At 39.8% G+C, this 21,988-nt stretch overlaps 1 protein-coding gene across 1 annotated transcript in view; it reads left to right on the plus strand.

Moving 5' to 3' along the window:
- The window catches only part of LOC120883302 (multidrug resistance-associated protein 4-like), a 296,729-nt gene that overhangs the window by 253,520 nt on the left and 21,221 nt on the right, over positions 1–21,988 (plus strand). The window contains 2 exon segments of the mRNA XM_040267344.1: positions 7,115–7,270; positions 13,996–14,085. Of these exon segments, the coding sequence (XP_040123278.1) occupies positions 7,115–7,270; positions 13,996–14,085 (246 nt within the window).

Below are 21,988 nucleotides of genomic sequence, written 5' to 3' on the forward strand. Positions count from 1 at the left end.
TTCTGAAGTCTTTGCTCAGCAACAACCGAAGCCCCCTCAGTGAGAAGCCCATACACTACAACAGGGAGTAGCCCCCACTCGTCACAACTAGAGACAGCTCTTGCAAGGCAATCAGGACCCAGCACAGCCAAACAGAAAAAAATCAACATGAGGTAAATAGCACCCTAGACTTCCTGGTTAGAGTCTGAACATGGGCTTCATTTTTCATTTAGATGCTTTCGTGGTTGATTTGATCATTTTAGAGACTCCTGGGCAATAAAATATTTTCCAGCTCTCGAGGTAGATTGATTTTGCTTTCTTTTTGCTCACAGCTATTGTTTGGATGCTACATTTTTACAGATGCTTAGCAGACCATGCTATAACATAAAAAATATTACTTTCCTACATTTTTTCCTTTTTTATGTAATATTTTCTTAAAAAATGCTCCCCTCACTCCCAGATTATCCCCTTCCCCTGCCGGCTTCCTAATTCCCTGTGACTCAGACTGTGGTGCCAGAGCCAGCAGCACCTGCCTCTCCTGGAGCTTCTTAGAAATGCAGAGTCTCAGTCTCACCCAGACCTCCTGACTCAGATTCGTATCTGAACATGACCTCCACCTTTCTCTCCCATGGGCAGTTTTTGATGAATGATAACCTGTGATTCCCAAGAAATGTCCTTTGACAGTTTGAAATTGAACTCAAGAATTCCCAAATCTCTGCTGCTAACTGAGCAAGAGGCTCTAGAATGTTCTGTGCTACTAGATGTACTTACTTTTATGCTTTTATGAGATGGTTGAATGGCATTACTGACAGGATGGACATGAATTTGGGTAAGCTCTGGGAGTTGGTGATGGACAGGGAAGCATGTCATGCTTCAGTCCATGGGGTTGGAAAGAGCTGGACATGACTGAGCAACTGAACTGAACTGATGCTTTATAAATTGCACCTTTGCATTATAATCTAATTCTGTGTGATTCCACTGCATTTCTTTGCATCTTTCCAGTGGAGTCTGTCTTCATTACAGGTAGTTTTCATCCTGCTGTCTGTCCTTCCCCACACCAGCCTCCTGCAGGGACTGGAGGGATTTCCCACAGGCTCAGCCCTGCCTGGACCTGGAGTCAGAGACACTCCCGTGCAGCAGTGTATGTGTGGCTGTTTCACCACCTGATGGGATCAAAAATGAGTCCTGCTGGCCCAAGCAGGGCATGAGGTCTGTTTGGCCTGTTCCCCAGGCACCATATGTCCCACTTAGCTGCAGGTTTCTCTCTCAATCCAGCTGTGGGTGCCGGGTCTTCCTGCTGACAGCTGGTCCACCTGCCCTCAGGTACCCTCTTTGCTCTCACTCAGCACATGTATGCCTGACCATAAGAGCTCTATGTTAGGCCTTTTTCTTTAACTGCAGCTACACCTCTCCCCACTTTCTCTGTTCTAGCTACTCAGAGACATGATAAGGTGTCAGGCCATCCAGGAGATAAGGAGGCCCATCAGCAGGTGGAAAAGAGGCCAACAGACATGGATTTGAGTCCCATCCTGCTACTTACGGGCTCTGATAGTCAGACAGACTAATTCATCTAAACCTCAATCTTTTCTTATGCAAAATGGAAGTGATAGATTGTAACCTGTAGGGTTTATGTACAACTTAATCAATATAAGGCATGTAAAACACCCAGAGTAAATGCTTGGACAAAAATGGTCATCATTTTCATATGGTATAAAATGAACATAACCGCTTATGCTGTGGAAGGTGTTGTCTGTCCCATGAGAATGAGGTATTGGCCATTTGAAGTTGTATTTATGGCTGTGGGATCCATCTCCTGTGTCTGTCTCTGTCTGATTTATCTTGTACTTAAATAATACGGTAATGAAGTGAAGTTGCTCAGTCATGTCCAACTCTTTGCGACCCCATGGACTGTAGCCTACCAGGCTCCTCCATCCGTGGGATTCTCCAAGCAAGAGTACTAGAGTGGGTTGCTCTTTCCTTCTCCAGGAGATCTTCCCAACCCAGGGATAGAACCTGGGTCTCCTGTATTGCAGGCAGACGCTTTACCATCTGAGCCACCAGGGAAGCTGCTTCTGCTACTGCTGCTGCTGCTAAGTCGCTTCAGTCGTGTCTGACTCTGTGCGACCCCATAGATGACAGCCCACCAGGCTCCCCCGTCACTGGGATTCTCCGGGCAAGAACACTGGAGTGGGTTGCCATTTCCTTCTCCAAGGGAAGCTCAATATGGTAATAGATTTTCCATAAATTTCTCTGGGCTGAGTTAAAAATCTCAGCTCCCATGGGAGTTTCTTTTTCTCAGGACACCACAGGTAATACAAATAATAAAAAGTCAAGTCCAATGCAGATCCTGATTTCAACATATGCAGTCTGGTTGAAGAAATAGGTAAATGGCTATATTAGCTTTGTAAGCTAGAAGGAGATCACAATTTTTATAGATGCTTATAAAAATGGCATAACTTCTTTTAGAGTTGGAACAAGTCCATATTAGGGGACAGGAAGAGCATTTCCAAGGAATTAGACATGTGAGACAGACTTAATGATGTGTGGTTAGGATTTCAGCAGGTGGAAATGCGTGTGAAAGGCATTCCGAGAGGTGAGACCAGCATAAGCAAAAGCATGATGCCCTGATTCAGTGAATGAAGAACTAGACACTTGCAAAGCATCCAGGAAAATGAACTACCAAGTGTGTAACACACATTTTTACATTCAACCCTCACAACTAACTAGTGATGCCAAGAAAGCTGACTCGTGTACATGAAGGATGGAGAGGTTAGAGAGGACAGTTTTGTAGAAGAGGCGTCCTGGGTGGAGTGTTGGGTGCTGAGCTGGCATTCAGGAGTTTAATCTGAGAAGTGAGAGCTCATGGACCCGAGTGGGCAGGTGCGGGGGGCAGGGAGCCAGGAGCTGTTATAGCTCGAGAAGACATCCTGGGAAAGTGATTCCACTTCTTGAAATCAAGTTGATGTCGATTAAAACAAAGCTATATCACTTGGATTTATGAACATGCAGGGAAATGGGTGGGAGTAGAAAATGGTATCATACTCCCGGAGGGTAGGTTAGCAGCTTGACAGCTTCCTCTGAAAATGTTCATACTTTGTTGTTGCTGTTCAGTCACCTAGTCGTGTCCGACTCTCCGTGACCCCATGGACTGACACACAGCAGGCTTCTCTGTCCCTCACCAACTCCTGCAGTTTTCCCAAGTTCATGCTCATTGTGTCAATGATGCCATCCAGTCATCTCATCCTCTGTCATCCCCTTCTCCTCCTGCTTTCAATCTTTCCCAGCATCAGGGTCTTTTCCAATGAGTTGGCTCTTTGTGTCAGGTGTCCAAAGTACTGGAGTTTCAGCATCAGCCCTTCTAGTGAATATTCAGGACTGATTTCCTTTAGGGTTGACTAGTTTGATCTCCTTGCTGTCCAAGGGGTTCATACATGACTCTCAGCAATTCCACATCTGAGATTTTTTGTGAAGGAAATGATTAAAGTTGTTTTCAAAGATTTAGCTTCAGGGATGTTTAACACAGAATATTTATAATAGCTAACTATTTGACACTGCCTAAATATCCAGCAGTAGAGGGTTTGTTAAATAAATGATCACATGTACTATAATATTATGCTACCATTAAATAAATATTTTAGAAATACAAAATGAAAACACATATAACAGTATGTTCACATTAATCTCTTTTCTTTAAATATGTGAACTTGTATCTTTAAGAACACATAGAAAAAAAAAATAAAACAAGAACACACAGAAGCCTAGAAGTAAAAACATTTTAAGAATTTTTTTTTCAGAGTGCTAGGCTATAGCTAGTATTTATTAACTTTTCAAATTCATTTTCACCAATTATGATTAAGGAAAGAGTTTATTTTGTTTTTAAACACTGAGCCTGGGAAAGATGTAATGAGAGTAAAGTGGGGAAGACGGATGAAGGGGTTGTTTTGTGTGGAGCATTGGGTGTTGATTATGCTGAGTTTGATGTGTGAAGAGAGATCCAGGAGCAAGTGTCTAACAAGTGTCATCATCAGAGAGCAACCTGGTTGGAAAAACAGAAAGGGGCTACTGCAAAGCAAATAACAGAAGACTTTCTCCAAGTGTCTTTATCTATTTCTTTATTTTTGGCTGGGCTGGGTCTCTGTTGCTGTTCAGGCTTCTCTCTAGTTGCCGTGTGTGGGCTTCTCATTGTGGTGTCTTCTCTTGTTAAGAGCATGGGCTATAGAGTGCAAGGGCTTCAACAGTTGAAGCATGTAGGCTCATAGTCGGGGTTCCCAGATTCTAGAGCTCAGGCTCAATAGTTGTGGCACATGGGCTTAGCTGCCTCACAGCATGTGGGATTCTCCTGGACTAGGGATTGAACTCACGTCTTCTGCATTGGCAGGCAGTTTCTTTACCACTGAGCCACCAGGGAAGTCCTCAAGTGTCTTTAGATTGAAGAATGTGAGCTTACTGATACTGGTAACACTCTCCATGGGCATTTGGTAAAACCCTTTGGTTACCCAGAAAAGGCATTTAGACTATAGCTTTGATGACTGAACTCTAGGAATAATCAGAGTTAGGTTTTCTTTGAGTTGCCTTTTTCTTTTTTGGGGTTCTGGGTCCATGCAGCATGTGGGATCTTAGTTTCCTGACCAGGGATTGAATCCACGCCTCCAGCAGTGGAAGCACAGAATCTTAACCGCTGAACTGCAGGGGAAGTCCCCTGGTTTTTAGTTTTCTTCACTGGAGTTTGGAACTCACAGTCCTGTGGTCATGAGCAGTCCTTGGTGCCCCTACAGGTCTCAGTCCATTTGCCCAAAGTTTACAGATGTTCCTGTTTGCACAGATGGATCAGTTTCAGTGGAGCTGATAACATGGGAACATACACACATTCTCACAGATCAGTTCTCACCTGTGTCCTCATGTGCGTTGATTTATGTATAAGAACACTCAGAAATATAGGCCCACCTGTTTTACTGTGCTTCACAGATAATGCTTTAAAAAAAAAAAAAAAAGGACATTTATGGCAACACTGTGTCAGGCAAGTACATTGGCACCATTTTTCCTACAGCATTTGGTCACTTCATGTCTCTGTAAGATTTTGATAATTCTTACAATATTTCAAACCATTTCATTATTATTATATTTATTATCCTGATCTGTGATCAGTGGTTTTTAATGTTACTACCCTGTAAATGCTTAGATGGTTAGCATTCTTTTAACAATAAAGTATTGGAAATTAAGGTATATACATTTTAAAATATATAATGCTGTCCTGCCTACAGGGTCATCATTGCCATCTTTCTAAATTCCATATATAGACACAGATGTGTATAACGGACTTTTGGACTCAGTGGGAGAGGGAGAGGGTGAGATAACTTGGGAGAATGGCATTGAAACATGTATAATATCATGTAAGAATCGAATTGCCAGTCTATGTCCGATGCGGGATATGGCACGCTTGGGGCTGGTGCACGGGGATGACCCAGGGAGATGTTGTGGGGAGGGGGGTGGGAGGGGGGTTCAGGTTTGGGAGCGCATGTACACCCGTGGTGGATTCATGTCAATGTATGGCAAAACCAATACAGAATTGTAAAGTAAAATAAAAAATTGATTAATTAAAAAAAATATATATATAATGCTATTGTACATCATTAGACTACAATATAGTATAAATGTAACTTTTATTTGTACAGAGAAACAAAACATTGCTATAACTTTCTTTATTTTTATATTCATGTGTTGTGGTGGTCTGGAGCCAAATCCAAAATATCTTTGAGGCCTGCGTGTACACAGAACACATGGGCCACATATATACACACTACAACCTGCCTGTATGCACAGAATGGCCCATCTATATTATATGAATTAGGGTTTAACATAAGGTACAAAATGTCCTGAGAAGCCTGTATGCAGATCAAAAAGCAACAGTTAGAACCAGACATGGAACAATAGACTGATTCAAAATTGGGAAAGGAGTACCTCAAGGCTGTATATCATCACCCTGCTTATTCAACTTACATGCAGAGTACAGCATGCGAAATGCTGGGCTGGATGAAGCACAAGCTGGAATCAAGACTGCCAGGGGAAATACCAGTAACCTCAGATAAGCATATGATACCACCCAAATGGCAGAAAGCAAAGAGGAACTAAAGAGCCTCTTGATGAAGGTAAAAGGGGAGAGTGAAAAAGCTGGCTTAAAACTCAACATGCAGAAAACTAAGATCATGGCTTCTGGTTCTATCATTTCATGTCAAATAGATGGGCAAACAATGGAAACAGTGATAGACTATTTTCTTAGGCTCCGAAAGTGACTGTGGATGGTGACTGGAGCAATGAAATTAGAAGACCTGCATTTTATATTTGAAGACGTTTCCTTTCAACATAAAATATAATTAAGATATTTAATATCAGGAAATTATTTCATTTTTCTACCAAAGAAAATTCCTCTTAAATAAATAACATATCCCTGAGAAAGTGAGTATTTGTGTATAACACTTCTGACTTGCCTTGTCGACATCTCTGTAAAATTACCCAGGTAATTCTCAAGGTCAAATTACCCAGGGAGTAGGAATAAAACTAATTTAAAAGCTGACTTCTTATGGACCACTTAGGAGACTGCTGGGTTTTCACTGCAGTCAGGTTATTTTTTTGTTGTTATCTTCTTCCTTTATTTACGAATGTTAGTTACAAATATACACTCACATACATATAAACACCACATACACATATGTGTCTCCCCCTTTAAGATACCACATAATGGATACTATGTGATAATTATAGAAAACAATTTTCTGCATATTAAGCATTTAATCAGGGAAATCTGAATAGAAGGCATGAAAGTCCCTATAGTTTATATTGTGTGTTCTTGGGATGATGGTGGTCTCAATCAGGGACATTTGTGAATTTCTGTCATTTTTAGTTGCCACAATTTTGGGGGTTGCATCTGGTATCTAGTGGATTCATGGCTACTGTTAATCATCCTACAATATGCAGGACAGGCCCCAACCCTCAATAATTAATTATTGGTTCAAAATGTCATTAGAATCTTGCTTGAGAAGCTTATAGACAGGACTTTTAAAATTCGTCTTCAACAATCAGGGTTCTCCTGGGTTTTGTGCATCCTGTTAATTCTTCATCCCCCTGGGTCTCTCTACAGTATGGCATCGTGGGAAGAACAGGAGCTGGGAAAAGTTCCCTCACTGCTGCCCTTTTTAGATTGTCAGAACCTGAAGGTGACATTTATATTGATGGAATCTTTACAACGCATATTGGACTTCACGATTTAAGGAAGAAAATGTCAGTTGCACTTCAGGTATGCACAGCAGAGCACTCTCACATGTTCTTTTTATACGGTGTCTAAAGTTTAAGTGCTTTTAATTTGATTGGTCTTTTCAAGGTAAGTGAACGAGTTGATGCTTTTTTTCCCCCAAAGAGCATATATTTAGCAGCAGGGAGTTTCAATAGACACTTTCATTGGATACCAGGTTTGGGGTTTTGTTGTTGTTGTTCATTTGTTAGTTTTGTGTGCATGTGATTTAATAACTTACTGAGATAGATTTCTGAACTCAGACTTCCTCAGTTTCCACAGTGTTTCCACTGATAATCACATAATTCTGAGAACAGAAGGATAGATGATTTGCTTAGCACTGGAGAGGTTCCTATAGGGAAATGTGAATTTTATTAATAAGTATCTTATAGATGTAATTTTGCTGTGGGAAACAAGGACATCTTTTTAAAGTGTTTATCCCCTTGGAGAACTTTCTGTGAGATTGTGGGGCTTTGAGAATCATAGGATATATAGATGCTTTGGGGAGACTTTGACAATTTAGTCATTAATGAATAATTTTCACCAGGGAGGCAGTACAGAATAATAAGGAAGAGCAGGGGACTCAGAATTCTGTCTCTATGTACCTTGGTTTTCTCTGTCGTACAAGGCAGATAATGGTATCACCCCCTCAATCTGTTGTGAGGACAAAATAGGTCCGTGAGTGTGAAGTGCTTCATGTAGACCCACATGTGCCTGCTCTGATGGTGGAGGGGTGAGTTGGCCATCTCTTCCTGGGCTCTGACTCTGTTCTCTTTTCTTCTTCTTCTTAAAGTAGTAAAACTTTCAAGGAGAGTTTGGAGACCGGATTATATGCACGGGTAGACACTCCTGTCTTTCCTTGTGGTTCATTCACTCAACATAATTCTGTGACATTTACTGAGAAATTACTATCCTCCAGATATATAGCCAAGGGGATCCTGTGTCCTCATCTATCATCCTGCCCTCTGCTTTGAAGGACTTGGTGATTAAAAAAAAAAAAGTTTTTATTTATATACTTAGTAATCATCTGCCAATCAAGGCAAGCTCAGAAAAATACCCCCTTGAGATGAGAAACAGAGAGGAGGTGAGACAGAATGAGCCAGGCAAATGTGCTTCCTGAAATGTGGGTGCAATGTGTCCTGAAATGCCTGTTTATCAGAAAGCATGTACAACATGGCACCCAAAGGAAGGTGAATGTGGACTTGGGTATGGCTGTTGCTAACTACCTGTGACCTCAAAAATACCTAGAATTACTCTAAGTAATTTTAAAACCAAGATATTCTTTTCAGATTCTAGTGAAATGCCACTTCACACCCTTTAAGGTGTCTGCTATCAAAGAAGAGAGAAAAAAAGAATGATAAGTATTGTCAAGGATGTAGAGAAATTAGAATCCTTGTTCATTGCTGAAAGGAATGTGAAATAGTGCAGCTACTGTGGAAATCAACTTGCTGGTTCCTCTGAAGAGTTGATGATGGAATTATCATATGACCTAGCAATTCTACTTAAGAGTATAAACCCAAAAGAATTGGAAGAAAGGTCTTGAAGAGATACTAGAACATGCATGTTATAGCAGCATTATTCTCAACAGCAAAGGGTGGAGGCACCCAAGGGTCCATTGACAGATGAATCAACAAACAAAATGTGGTGCATATACATACAGTAGAATATTACTCAGCCTTAATAAAGAATAAAATTCTGACACATGCTACAGCACAGATGACCTTGAAAAAAATTAAGCTAAGTGAAATAAGTCATTTACAAAGGACAAATACTGTATGATTCTACTAATAGGAGTTACCTAGAATAGCAAATTCATGGATACAGTATGAAGAATGGTGGGTGCCAGGAGTGGCCAGGAGAGGGGAGCTGTTGTTTAATGGGTACAGAGTTTCAGCTCTTCAAGATGAAAGGAGATCTGAGGCTAGATGGTGGTGATGGCTTTACAACAATGTGAATGTATTTAGCATCACTGGACTGTGCACTTAAAGTGGTTAATCTAGCAAATTTTATGTATATTTTATCACAATTGAAAAAAATTTTTTTCAAAGGTATCCCTTTTAGGAAAAATAGGAAGAACTTTTTAGCACATTCAGTCCCATATGTAAAGATTTCCTCTGGCTATTAGATTTATGACTTATGGTTACAGTAGAAAATAAATGAACTTAGATTCCCAAGTTTCATGTTTTGATGGTGCTCATCTCTGAAAAGGCCATGTGAGATTAGTTAGTAGAACTAAAGGGCATGTCTGTAAAGTCCTTTCACATCCTTGAATGCAAAGCTTTAGAAACATCCCTGCATTATTTTTAATGCTTCTTAAAAGGAAAAAGTTGCATGCTTGTGTACATAAAATAACTCTGTAAATAAATAACATTAGATGATTCTTGGCTCTGCCAATAATATTTGGAAGCACATCTGAGCAAAGACTAAACATGCCTTGACATCAGCATGTTTGGTTCTATTCTGTTGATTTCCGTCTGTCCTTTGAGCATGTTCTAGGTACAGACTCCAGACAGCATGTTTGCAAAATAGTGCTAAGCTTTGTATCCTTGTAGATTCCACTTCATATGCCTTTGTCTCCAAGATGCAGTGTTGGTTGATTAAAGAGAGAAAATCTGGAGAGAACTTGCAATGTGTAAAGATTCCCAGGAAGCCATTCAGGAGGCAGAGAGGGCTAGAATGGTTAAGAGTGTAGACCCAGCGTCAGTGTGACCCACAGTGTATTCCTGCTCTGCCTCGTCGACTGTGGGACCTTGATGATGTCACTTGGCTGCCAAGCTGCAACATCCTTGTCCTTAAACCCAGTCTGGAAATCACTGACCCACAGATTTGTGGTGAAGATGTAACTTAGTGAGATAATGTTTGTGCCCATGTCTCATTCTTAGGAATGCTCAGTCATCAGGAACTGTTATTATTCTTAAGAATAAGGGCACTAGCCTTTTGGGTATTATTTCTACATAAGTAAAAAGAGTAACACCTTCTGAAGTGACTTTTCTCTTTACTATCTGTTTATGTGTTCATGGTCTTTGGTGATTTTCTTTGTATTTATCTTTTAATAATAAAAGCTAAATTGTTACATAAATATGAATAGTAAAGCAAAGAAATAGAAAATAAAAACAAACAAACAAAAAATACAATAGGAATTTTGGGGAAAAGTACCACAGAGAAATGTATCTAACATTTTCCACCAAGAGCAAGAAATCAGACTAAAACTTTTTTGTATTTTGATTTCTGTCTTTCTTCCCACCAGCTTCTTTCCTGACCATCACCTTATACATACTCTTACTTTCCAATCCCCCACCAAGACCTCCAGCCTTTTTCTCAGCCCTCCCCACACTCTTGACTATTTTCTTTCTCTCTTTGAGGACAGGGCCTGTATCTCTCATTTCTTTTCCTCTAGTGCTTGTTACAGTCCCTGACAAGTTACACGAGTATTAATAATAATTCCTAACGTTTATGGAATCGTTAACACATTTTAGTTTCTTATCCCACCATGTCCTGCTTAATCCTCACAATTTGTTGCTATCCTTATCTGACAAAATTAAAATCTGAGTCACTGGGAGCTTATCCTACTTTTCAAGTAAGGGGCACAGCCAGGATTCAAATTTTATGTGTGTCTACTTTTTAAAAATTGAAGTATAGTTGATTCACAGTGTTTCAGTTGTATAGTGAAGAGTTTCAGTTTTATCTCCAAAGGCTCCCATCGCAGCAGAGTAAAGTACTAGCCATATCACAGAGACCTACGCTCTCCAGTCTCCACCCGTCCACTTCTCAGTCGTGTCTCTCTTTGTGACCCCATGGACTGCAGGACGCCAGGATTCCCTGTCCATCACCAACTCCCGGAACTTGCTTAAACTCATGTCCATCGAGTCGGTGATGCCATCCAATCATCCCTTTCTCCTCCTGCCTTCAGTCTTTCCCAGCATCAGGGTCTTTTCCAATGAGTCAGCTTTTCACATCAGATGGCCAAAGTGTTGAAGCTTCAGCTTCAGTATCAGTCCCTCCAGTGACTATTCAGGGTTGATTTCCTTTAGGATTGACTGGTTTGATCTCCTTGTAGTCCAAAGAACTCTCAAGAATCTTCTGCAACACCACAGTTCAAAAGCAGCAATCCTTCACCTGTGTTGTACTCATCAGATATTTTCCCCATTTTTCCTACCGTCCCACTTGAAAAGACTCCTCAAACCATAGCAAGAGTAAGTAAGTATAGATCAAAGCCAGAAGATACTACTCCTATTGCTCTGTCCTCCATTTGGAAATATCAGTTTAGAAATGGGTTTATGCACTTGTATGTCATGGGCTGATATGTGTCAGGAGAAGATACTCAAAATGTTATCCCTCCCCAACCAAGAGCCCTTTGCCTTTACAGCATCTTGCTAGCTGCAGAGGTGAAGAAAATCTGTTAGTTTGGTTCCTTGAATTTACTTGTCTAAGTGCAAAAACTTACATTTGTCTTCCCCTCAAATGAGTAGGTAGCAGTGATGCTTGTGTCTCAACACTCCAATGTAGGGAACTTAGGAAGCTGAGAGCAGACTCTGCAGAGGGGGAGCCCAGTGCTGTTTCTTTGAGTTGCCTCTCTCAGCTGAGCCAGACCCACACCATGTTCCCTGGATCCCTGGTCCCTGTGATTCTGGAAGCAGCAGGGAGCTTCCATGGTGGTCACTGTTCCTCCCAGGCTCATCCCCGTCACTGCTGACCCTGCATGAACAGGTCAGAACTGGGGGAAATGTGATGGTAACAAGGACCTGGGTAGGAGCAGAGACAGGGGAGTGGGGAAATAGACCATCGGTCATGGCGGGGACATTCAAAGATGAATACTGTGTTTTTAAGAAGGTACTCCTCAACTTCCGTTCAAAATTTTAGCAATAATTTAAAATGAAAGTTCTTCTTAAATAATTTCCTTAAACACAACAGGTAGCTGAAGTATGTGTGTTCTTTGTGCTCAGGATCTGAAGTAGTTAAATATGTCCCCCAGAAAGAACACCGATTGAGATTATATGCAGGGAGTAGCCTGCTTACTTGAAAGGACCTGGAAGATGGAGGGAAGATGGAGAAGGGAAGGAGGAAGAATATTGGGGACCAGCCTCCCCTCGCCTGGCTACATCACTTGTGTAAACCTCATGGAGACAGCTGAAGGATGAGAAATCACCAGCGTGTGGGAATCTTAAGGTTGATGATTACAAACAGTAACAAGTTTTTACAAAAATCTGAAGTAGAATGATACTTATTCCTCTGACAAGGAACGCTTACCATTGTTTAGGTGGTTGTTTAGTCCTTGATCCTAAATTCAAGTTTTAAGGGAAACTTTAAATTTGGTCTTGAGGTTTTTTAGTTCAGTTCAGTACTCATCCTGAAATATTGTATGACTAGTGATTTTCAGTACTTTGGAAGCATATCGGCCACATAATCAACTCTGTGCAAATAAATCTCCCTTTATAGTGTCTTTTTAATTGTGGATTGTGCTCAGGGGTATGTCTTTTTTTGGTGGCACACCCTGAGTTTTCTGTATTCATTTCTCCCTCACCAGACTTAAAACTGAGACCATATTGACGGAAGGTTTGGAAGGCTTCCTGAGTATCACTCTTCCTCATGATTAGGGAAAAGAAATGTCTGTCTTCTTCATCTTTCCTCTCAGGCTTTTGTGAAGTGAGGAGGAAAGTCCAGCCCCAAGGCCAGGCAGGATTTGAACGTGGGGATTCCGAGCATCCGGGCACTTGTGGAGGAGTCGGGTCTCCTCTTGTTCCCACACATGTGCCTCCCCTTGTCCTGCCGTCTCCACTGAAAGGAGCCTGTTGGGCTCTTCACTGCTGCCCATATTCTTATGGCCTGGCTCACTGAGCCTTCCAGAGGAAAATGTAAATGGCCTACATGAGCTTATGTACAGGATTCTCTCTTGAGGCCAAGAGGAGACATATATTTCCAGAGTAATTTACTTGTGGCTCCTCCTGAAGCAGATGAATAGGAAGAACTATTTAAATTAAAGTGTCATGACACAGGTCACAGTGGGTTTCAGGTCCTCCTGGCCTTGCAGTTAATAATGAATTTGAGGCAGGCCATCCTGACACACATGTGAGAGAACGTGGGGGCCAGCTGATGCCAAAATCAGAGGTGATCTCTCCATGGACAGAGGTGCTGCAGACCCCAGGAGTTGACGTTCCCCTTGCACATGTGGGGTGTTAATTTCACACATATGGAGATATTCCAGATCCTAGAAGATAGTCTGACCAATGGAGAAAATAGCCTAGTTTAGTCTAAAGTGCTAATGTGTAAATATTTAATGGTTTGCTTTGAGGCACAAACCTCTACTAATCATGCTCTTGGTATTTCCCAGTCACACCAGGATTGACAGTTAATTTATGTAGATCTTGATGTTAAGTTTCTCATGTAATTATTTCCTCAGTTTGTGTGAGTGTTTAAACAGATATTTATTACCAGGGTGGTATTTTTCTTTTTTTTAATTAAATCTTCATCTTCAGCTTTTTCCTTAAGATGAAAAAACCTTCTTCAACACTTTCTTCTGTTAGTGTTCAGTAGTCCAGAAGATATTTTGCAGCACACTTTGTACAATGGAAAATTATTTTAGAGATACTGTTTTGTAAACATACATTTGCAACTTCATTATTAATAATTAATGAATTTAGATGTCTTTATATTTTAATTTTGACAGTCTGTACACATTAGAATAAAATAAAAAGAGGTTAAGGTAATAACACTCACTGTTTTGGCATATTTAGGAACCTGTTTTATTCACTGGAACAATGAGGGAAAATCTGGATCCCTTTAATGAGCATACGGATGACGAACTCTGGAATGCCTTAGAAGAGGTAATTTATTAATAGTAACTGTAATTAACTTGTTAGCATCAGTATATGTGTGCTTACATTTAGAGCATTGCAGATAATTAAGGGGAGTGTATCAATTTCACTGACTTCTACAACCTCCTAAGAAAACACTGATAACATGGGTATGCTTAAAAATGTGTGTATTGATGATGATGAAAAGCAACAATATAATGTGACATGTTTTCATTTTAGCTATTTTCCTAGAACCCTGAACAAATAGACACATTATCTTGTCCTTAGCAGAGTACTCAATTAGATGTTAAAACTGTGGGATCAAATTCTACTAGTGACCTAGTCAATTAACTACTCCATTACACTCCAATATTCATTTTATTCTCTGGTCTTAGGAAACATCTCCTGAGTGGAGACAATAGTAGTTTTTCCTTATTAACTAAAAGATATAAACAAGATCATACTAATAAAATGTAGAAGTTTCATAGGAAAGTGTTTATAAAGGTAAATTATATGGTCAGAATTAATGATGATTATTTATTGGCAATTTTGTCATTTTAATGCTGTAGCATTAATGCAGATAACAGAACCCTGGAACATCTGCTCAGCTTTTATATGGATAGGTTCATTTTGAAAGAATTTTCTGTTATTTATGTCAGGTCCCTTGCTCTGCTTCTTTGAGTTTCTGCACCCTTGCATGAAAAAAAAAAAATGACTATTAAATTGCTGTCAGTTTGTATTTTATTTTTTTAACTATTTTGTGTATTTGCACTCCTTTTACAAATCAGTTCTACGGATGGCAGAACCCCTAGACTTCTTTTTTTAAATGTATTTAATTGAAGGCTAATTACTTTACAATATTGTAGTGATTCTGCCATACATAGTCTTTTGCTTTTAAAAAGTAAGAATGAGCATTCCTATAAATTAATGATGAAAGATCAGAAAGAGGAGTTGAGAAAACAATCCCATTTACCATTGCAACAAAAAGAGTAAAATACCTAGGAATAAACCTACCTAAGGAGACAAAAGACCTGTACTCATAAAACTACAAGATACTGACAAAAGAGATCAAAGATGATGCAGACCAGATGGAGGGATATACCATGTTCTTGGATTGGAAGAAACAATATTGTGAAAATGACTATACTACCCAAAGAATCTACAGATTCAGTACAATCTCTGGCAAATTACCAATGGTGTTTTGCATAGAATTAGAGCCAAAAATCTTACAGTTTTAATGGAAACACAAAAGACCCCAAGTAACCAAAGCAGTCTTAAGAAAGAAAACCGAAGCTGGAGAAACTAGGTTCCCTGACTTCAGAATATATTATTGAGTTGGCAAAAAAGTTTGTTACATAAGATTTTATGAAAAAAAAAATGAACTTTTTCGCCAGTTCAGTACAGAGCTAGAGTAATCAAGCTGGTATGGCACTGGCACAAAAACAGAAATACAGATCAGTGGAGCAGGCTGGAGAGCCCGGAGATGAACTCACACACCCGTACCCAACTAATCTATGACATAGGAGGCAAGAATATACAATGGAGAAAATGCGGTCTCTTCAGTAAGTGGTGTGGGAAAACTGGACAGCTATGTGTAAAAGAATAAAATTAGAACACTCCCTGATACATACAAAACTAAACTCAAAATGGATTGAAAACCTAAATGTAAGACCAGATCTATAAGACTCTTAGAGGAAAACTCAGGGAAAATGCTCTACCTAAATAACTACTAAATGTTTGATTGATCTTTTCATTTCAGAGAAGTGTGGCGTATTTTTTAAATCTTTTGTTGTTGTTTTTGTTACACAGATTTGAGAGATTGATTGTTCACATTGGTTTGAACTGGTGTATTTATCATTTAGTGTTTCCCTTCTAGGGAAACTCTGAAATCTGTAATATACAGAGGAACCTTGACTATGAGCAGGCAGATTTGGAGGTATGACCATTTCCAGTCAGTAATTCTGGTTTCTGAAGGATGTCACGACTGAGTCTTTATATACCCACCCTGCTTTTCAGAAGCACGTGGATTTTGTTTTCTTAGGTTGAGTCGATTGCTTCACCTTCTCCTCCTGAAAAACAGTGCGCCTCTGATTTCATTTAAGTTTGTGAGTCTTTTACAGTAAAATTCTACAAGAGAAGAGGTGTGTAGAGCATTTAACCATTAAACACAAAGAACGATAGGATGATCCACTACTCTTGAATTCATAGGACAAATTTAATGGTGAAATTGGGACACATCTTTAAAAAAAATAACTTGAAGTACTGGTAAATTATTTTTATATTTGTTTCCCAGATTGAGATCTTTTTTCACAGATTCTCAAGTAGCCTTACTCTAGAATTTTAGAACATATTGTTCCATGGACAGAGAGGCAATCTAAATTAAAAAAATACTGAGGTATTTTTATATACTTTGCCTATTTTTATAGGCAATCTAAATTATAAAAATACTAAGATCTACTTCTATTTAAACTACATTTGGAACTTTCTATAAAAAGAAAGAAATGTGAGTTTATTTCACAAAGTCAAGTGTGTGGTTTCCATGTATTGCTTCTGGAATTAACCCTGTTACCTTTGGTGATATCACTTAGAGAAATCATCCCATCATTATGTTTCTCTAGGAATTGATTCCTTATGACTATTTTAAAAGAAAACTTACCAAATCATTCATTGAAAAACATACAAATGTGATAAAGAAATAATTCCTAGAGGATCTGGATAAAGGGGTGATTTATCACTCTAAGTTATTATTGTTCAGTTGCTAAGTCACCTCTGACTCTTTGTGACCCCATGAACTACAGCATACCAGGCTTGCCTGTCCCTCACCATCTCCTGGAGATTGTCCAAGTTCATGTCCATTGAATAGAAGATGCCATCCAGCCATCTTATCCTCTCTCTCCCTCCTCTCCTCCTGCCTTCAGTGTTTCCCAGCATCAGGGTCTTTTCCAATGAGTCAACTGTTTGCATCAGGTGGCCAAAATATTGGAGCTTCAGCATCAGTCTTTCCAGAGAATATTCAGGGTTGATTTCCTTTAATATTGACTAGTTTGATCTCCTTGTTTTCCAAGGGACTCTCAATACTGTTCTCCAGTACCACAGTTCAAAAGCATTGACTCCTTAGCACTGTGTTATTGCCCAGCTCTTGCATCTGTACATGACTACTGGAAAGACCACCGGTTTGATTATATGGACCTTTGTCAACAAAGTGATATCTTTGCTTTTTAACACACTGTCTAGTTTTGCCATAGCTTTCCTGCCAAGAAGCAACCATCTTCTAATTTCAAGGCTACAGTCACCATCTGCACTGATTTTAGAGCCCAAGAAGAAGAAATATGCCCCTGCTTCTACCTTTTCCCCTTCTATTTGCCATGAAATGATGGGACTGGATGCCATGATCTTAGTTTTCTTAATGTTGAGTTTTAAGCCAGTTTTTTCACTCTCCTCCTTCACCCTCATCAAGAGGTATCACTAAATCGATGAAGTCAGGTTTTAAGCGAACCAGAAACCCTAGTTATTAATTTGTAAATGATGCCTAACTGGATATGTGAACCCAAACTCACAGAGTTAACCTGAGAATGAGTAGGAGGGAACCACTATGTTTTCCTCTTTATGAACTTCAATTAAATGGAAATGATGGCTTAAATTTTTTTTAAGGTCCTCTAGTTCTGTTTCCTCCTCTTCATTGGCAGTAATGGACATTCAGAAGGAAGACAGTCCTATGGATGCTGCCGGTCTCATTTTGGTTATTTTTCTAAATATGCTGAAAATACATTTTTCATGTACTGAAATTTGCCAAGTTACTGTAAACTGATAAAAGTTCATCAGAAATTAGTGCTATTGGGGTGCTAAAAAGCAAAGGCAGCTCCAAAAATATAACATGAGTAGTGCCTGAAGATGAAGCACTTTATCACTCAGAGGTTAAAAGGTCATAGTAGATAAAACTCTGGAAATGAATCATTGATGTGTTGCTTCTGTTTAAAAGCAAAAACAAAACACCTTAGATACTGGGATTTGGAATTAAGAGTATAGTATGGGGGCTTCCCCAGTTGCTGAGTGGTGAAGAGTCTGCCTGCAAAGGAAGAGAAGTGGGGTTGGTCCCTGAGTTGGGAAGATTCCCTGGAGGAGGAAATGGTAACCCACCCCAATATTCTTGCCTGGGAAATCCCATGGACAGAGGAACCTGGTGGGCTACAATCTATAAGGTCTATGACTTAGGAACTAAACAATAATAAAAATGTCCTGTCAAAACTGAGAAGAAATCATACAGTTAAATGTCTGACATTGATAGTGCCTCTGTTAGGACACAAGTGTGTCTCATCACACAGGAAACAAAGATACAGAAACCTGGGTGTCAGCAGCCGGTGCATCAGGAACCACGTGGTTCAGTCCCTGTGGTGGCAACAGGCCACGTGTTCATTTCCCTGGGCTTTATATTAGGTGAACTTCCTTTACTGCTGGCCCTGCTCTAGTAAAAGCTCTTCCCCATCTGTTGTTTGCATTTCAGTGTCTCCTTCTGACCCACACCAGATTTTCTATTTGAAAAGTAAGAAATTCCCACTAAATGTGGAAACCACCTGACCTCTGTGTTCCCCTCCTGTAAGGGGCGTCAGCACCCACTACACAGAATGCACACAGCGATGCTGGAGGCAGGCTGCCTTAGAGGCCAGTGTATTATTCTTCAGTTTTGCTGTATTCTATTATTTTCCCAAGCTCAAAATCAATCTGAAGTATTCGATACTGAGATGTATAGTTTTGAATAGTAGTTATTTGTTTTATTTTCCTTAAATTATAACTTTTTCAGTGCTTTCCTTTGTTTAAAATGTGATCTGATGTTTTGGAGCCAGTTACTTATATAAGAATATATCCTTTATACAATTGCACTGAGACGACCCAGAGGGATGGTACGGGGAGGGAGGAGGGAGGGAGGTTCAGGATGGGGAACACATGTATACCTGTGGCAGATTCATATTGATGTATGGCAAACCCAATACAATATTGTAAAGTAATTAACCTCCAAAAAAATAATAAAATAAAAAACGAAAGCTTTCCTCAGTGATCAATGCAAAGAAATAGAGGAAAACAATAGAATGGGAAAGACTAGAGATCTCTTCAAGAAAATTAGAGATACAAAGGGAACATTTCGTGCAAAGATGGGCTTGATAAAGGACAGAAATGGTATAGACCTAACAGAAGCAAAAGATATTAAGAAGAGGTGGCAAGAATACACAGAAGAACTGTATAAAAAAATCTTCATAACCCAGATGATTAGAATGGTGTGATCACTCACCTAGAGCCAGACATCCTGGAATATGAAGTCAAGTGGGCCTTAGGAAGCATCACTATGAACAAAGCTAATGGAGGTGATGGAATTCCAGTTGAGCTATTTCAAATTGTAAAAGATGATTCTGTGAAAGTGCTGCAGTGGGTATGCCAGCAAATTTGGAAAACTCAGCAGTGTCCATAGGACTGGAAAATGTCAGTTTTCATTTCAGTCTCAAAGAAAGGCCATGCCAAAGAATGCTCAAACTCTGCACAATTGTACTCATCTCATACAACAGTAATGTAATGCTCATAATTCTCCAAGCAAGGCTTCAACAATATTTGAACCGTAAACTTCCAGATGTTCAAGCTGGTTTTACAAAAGGCAGAAGAACCAGACATGAAATGGCCAACATCTGCTGGATCATCAGAAAAGCAAGAGAGTTCCAGAAAAACCTCTATTTCTACTTTATGACTCTGCCAGTGCCTTTTACTGTGTGGATCACAATAAACTGTGGAAAATTCTGAAAGAGATGGGTATACCAGACCACCTGACATGCCTTTTGAGAAATCTGTATGCAGGTCAGGAAGCAACAGTTAGAACTGGACATGGAAGAACAGACTGGTTCCAAATAGGAAAAGGAGTACGTCAAGGCTGCATATTGTCACCGTGGTTATTTAACTTATATGCAGAGTACATCATGAGAAATACTGGGCTGGAGGAAGCACAAGCTGGAATCAAGATTTCTAGGATAAATGTCAATAAATTCAGATATGCAGGTGGCAGCACCATTGTGGCAGAAAGTGAAGAAGAACTAAAGAGCCTCTTGATGAAAGTGAAAGAGGAGAGCAAAAAAGTTGGCTTAAAGCTCAACATTCAGAAAACGAAGATCATGACATCCGGTCCCATTACTTCATGGCAAATAGATGGGGAAACAGTGGAAACAGTGGCAGACTTTATTTTGGGGGGCTTCAAAATCACTGCAGATGGTGACTGCAGCCATGAAATTAAAAGATGCTTACTCCTTGGAAGGAAAGTTATGACCAACTTAGCATATTAAAAAGCAGAAACATTACTTTGCCAACAACAGTCCACCTAGTCAATACTACGGTTTTTCCAATAGTCATATATGAATGTGAGAGTTGTACTCTAAAGAAAGCTGAGCACTGAAGTATTGATGCTTTTGAACTGTGATTTTGGAGAAGACTCTTATGAGTCCCTTGGATTGCAAGGAGATCCATCCAATCCATCCTAAAGGAAATCAGTCCTGAATATTCTTGGAAGTACTGATCTTGAAGCTGAAACTCCAGTACTTTGGCCACCTGATGCAAAGAACTGACTCATTTGAAAAAAGCCTGATGCTGGGAAAGACAGAAGGCAGGAGGAGAAGGGGTCAACAAAGGATGAGATGGTTGGATGGCCTCACTGACTCAATGAACATGAGTTTGAGTAGACTCTGGGAGTTGGTGATGGACAGGGAGGCCTGCTATACTGCAGTCCATGGAGTTGCAAAGAGTTGGACACGACAGAGCGACTGAACTGAACTGATTTTAAATCCTAAAAGATGATGCTGTTCAAGTGCTGCACTCAATATGCCAGCAAATTTGGAAGACTCAGCAGTGGCCACAGGACTGGTAAGGTCAGTCTTCATTCCATACCCATAGAAGGGCAGTGCCAAGAAATGTTCAAATTACCACACAATTGCACTCATTTCCCATGCTAGCAAGGTAATGCTCAAAATTCTTCACGCTAAGCTTCAACTGTGTATGAACCAAGAACTTTCAAATGTGCAACCTGGATTTAGAAAAGCCAGAGAAACTGGAAATCAAATTGCCAACATCCATTGGGTCATCGAAAAAGCAAGAGAATTCCAGAAAAATGTCTTTTTCATTGACTATACTATAGCCTTTGACTGTGTGGATCACAACAAACTGTGGAAAATTCTTAAAGAGATAGGAATACCAGACCACCTTACTTGCCTCCTGCGAAACCTGTATTCAGGTCAAGAAGCAACAGTTAGAACCAGACAGGGAACAGCTGGTTCCAAAGCAACAATTTGGACTGGTTCCAAATTGGGAAAGGAGTACATCAAGGCTATATATTGTCACCTTGCTTATTTGACTTATATGCAAAGTACATCATGCGAAATGATGGGCTAGATGAAGCTGGCATCAAGATTGCTGAGAGAAATATCAATGATGTCAGATATGCACCTGATATGACCCTAATGGTAGAAAGTGAAGAGGAATTAAAAATCTTCTTGACAAAAGTGAAAGAGGAGTGTGAAAAAGCTGGCTTAAAGTTCAACATTCAAGAAACTAAGATCATGGCATCCTATCTCATCACTTCATTGCAATATATGGGGACATAGTGGAAACAATAACAGACTTTATCTCCAAAATCACTGCAGATGGTGACTGCAGCCATGAAATTAAAAGATGCTTGCTCGTGGGAAAAGGAGTTGTAACAAACCTAGACAGAATATTAAAAAGCAGAGACATCACTTGCCAACAAAGTCCATGTAGTCAAACCTATGGTTTTCCCAGTAGTCATGTACCAGTGTGAAAGTTGGACCATAAATAAGGCTGAGCACTGAAGAACTGATGCTTTTAAACTGCAGTTCTGGAGAAAATAGTTGTGAGTCCCTTGGACCACAAGCAGATAAAGAAAGTCAAT

This window comes from Oryx dammah, unplaced genomic scaffold (assembly GCF_014754425.2).
Source record: "Oryx dammah isolate SB20612 unplaced genomic scaffold, SCBI_Odam_1.1 HiC_scaffold_24, whole genome shotgun sequence".
In the NCBI taxonomy this organism is placed as follows: domain Eukaryota; kingdom Metazoa; phylum Chordata; class Mammalia; order Artiodactyla; family Bovidae; genus Oryx; species Oryx dammah.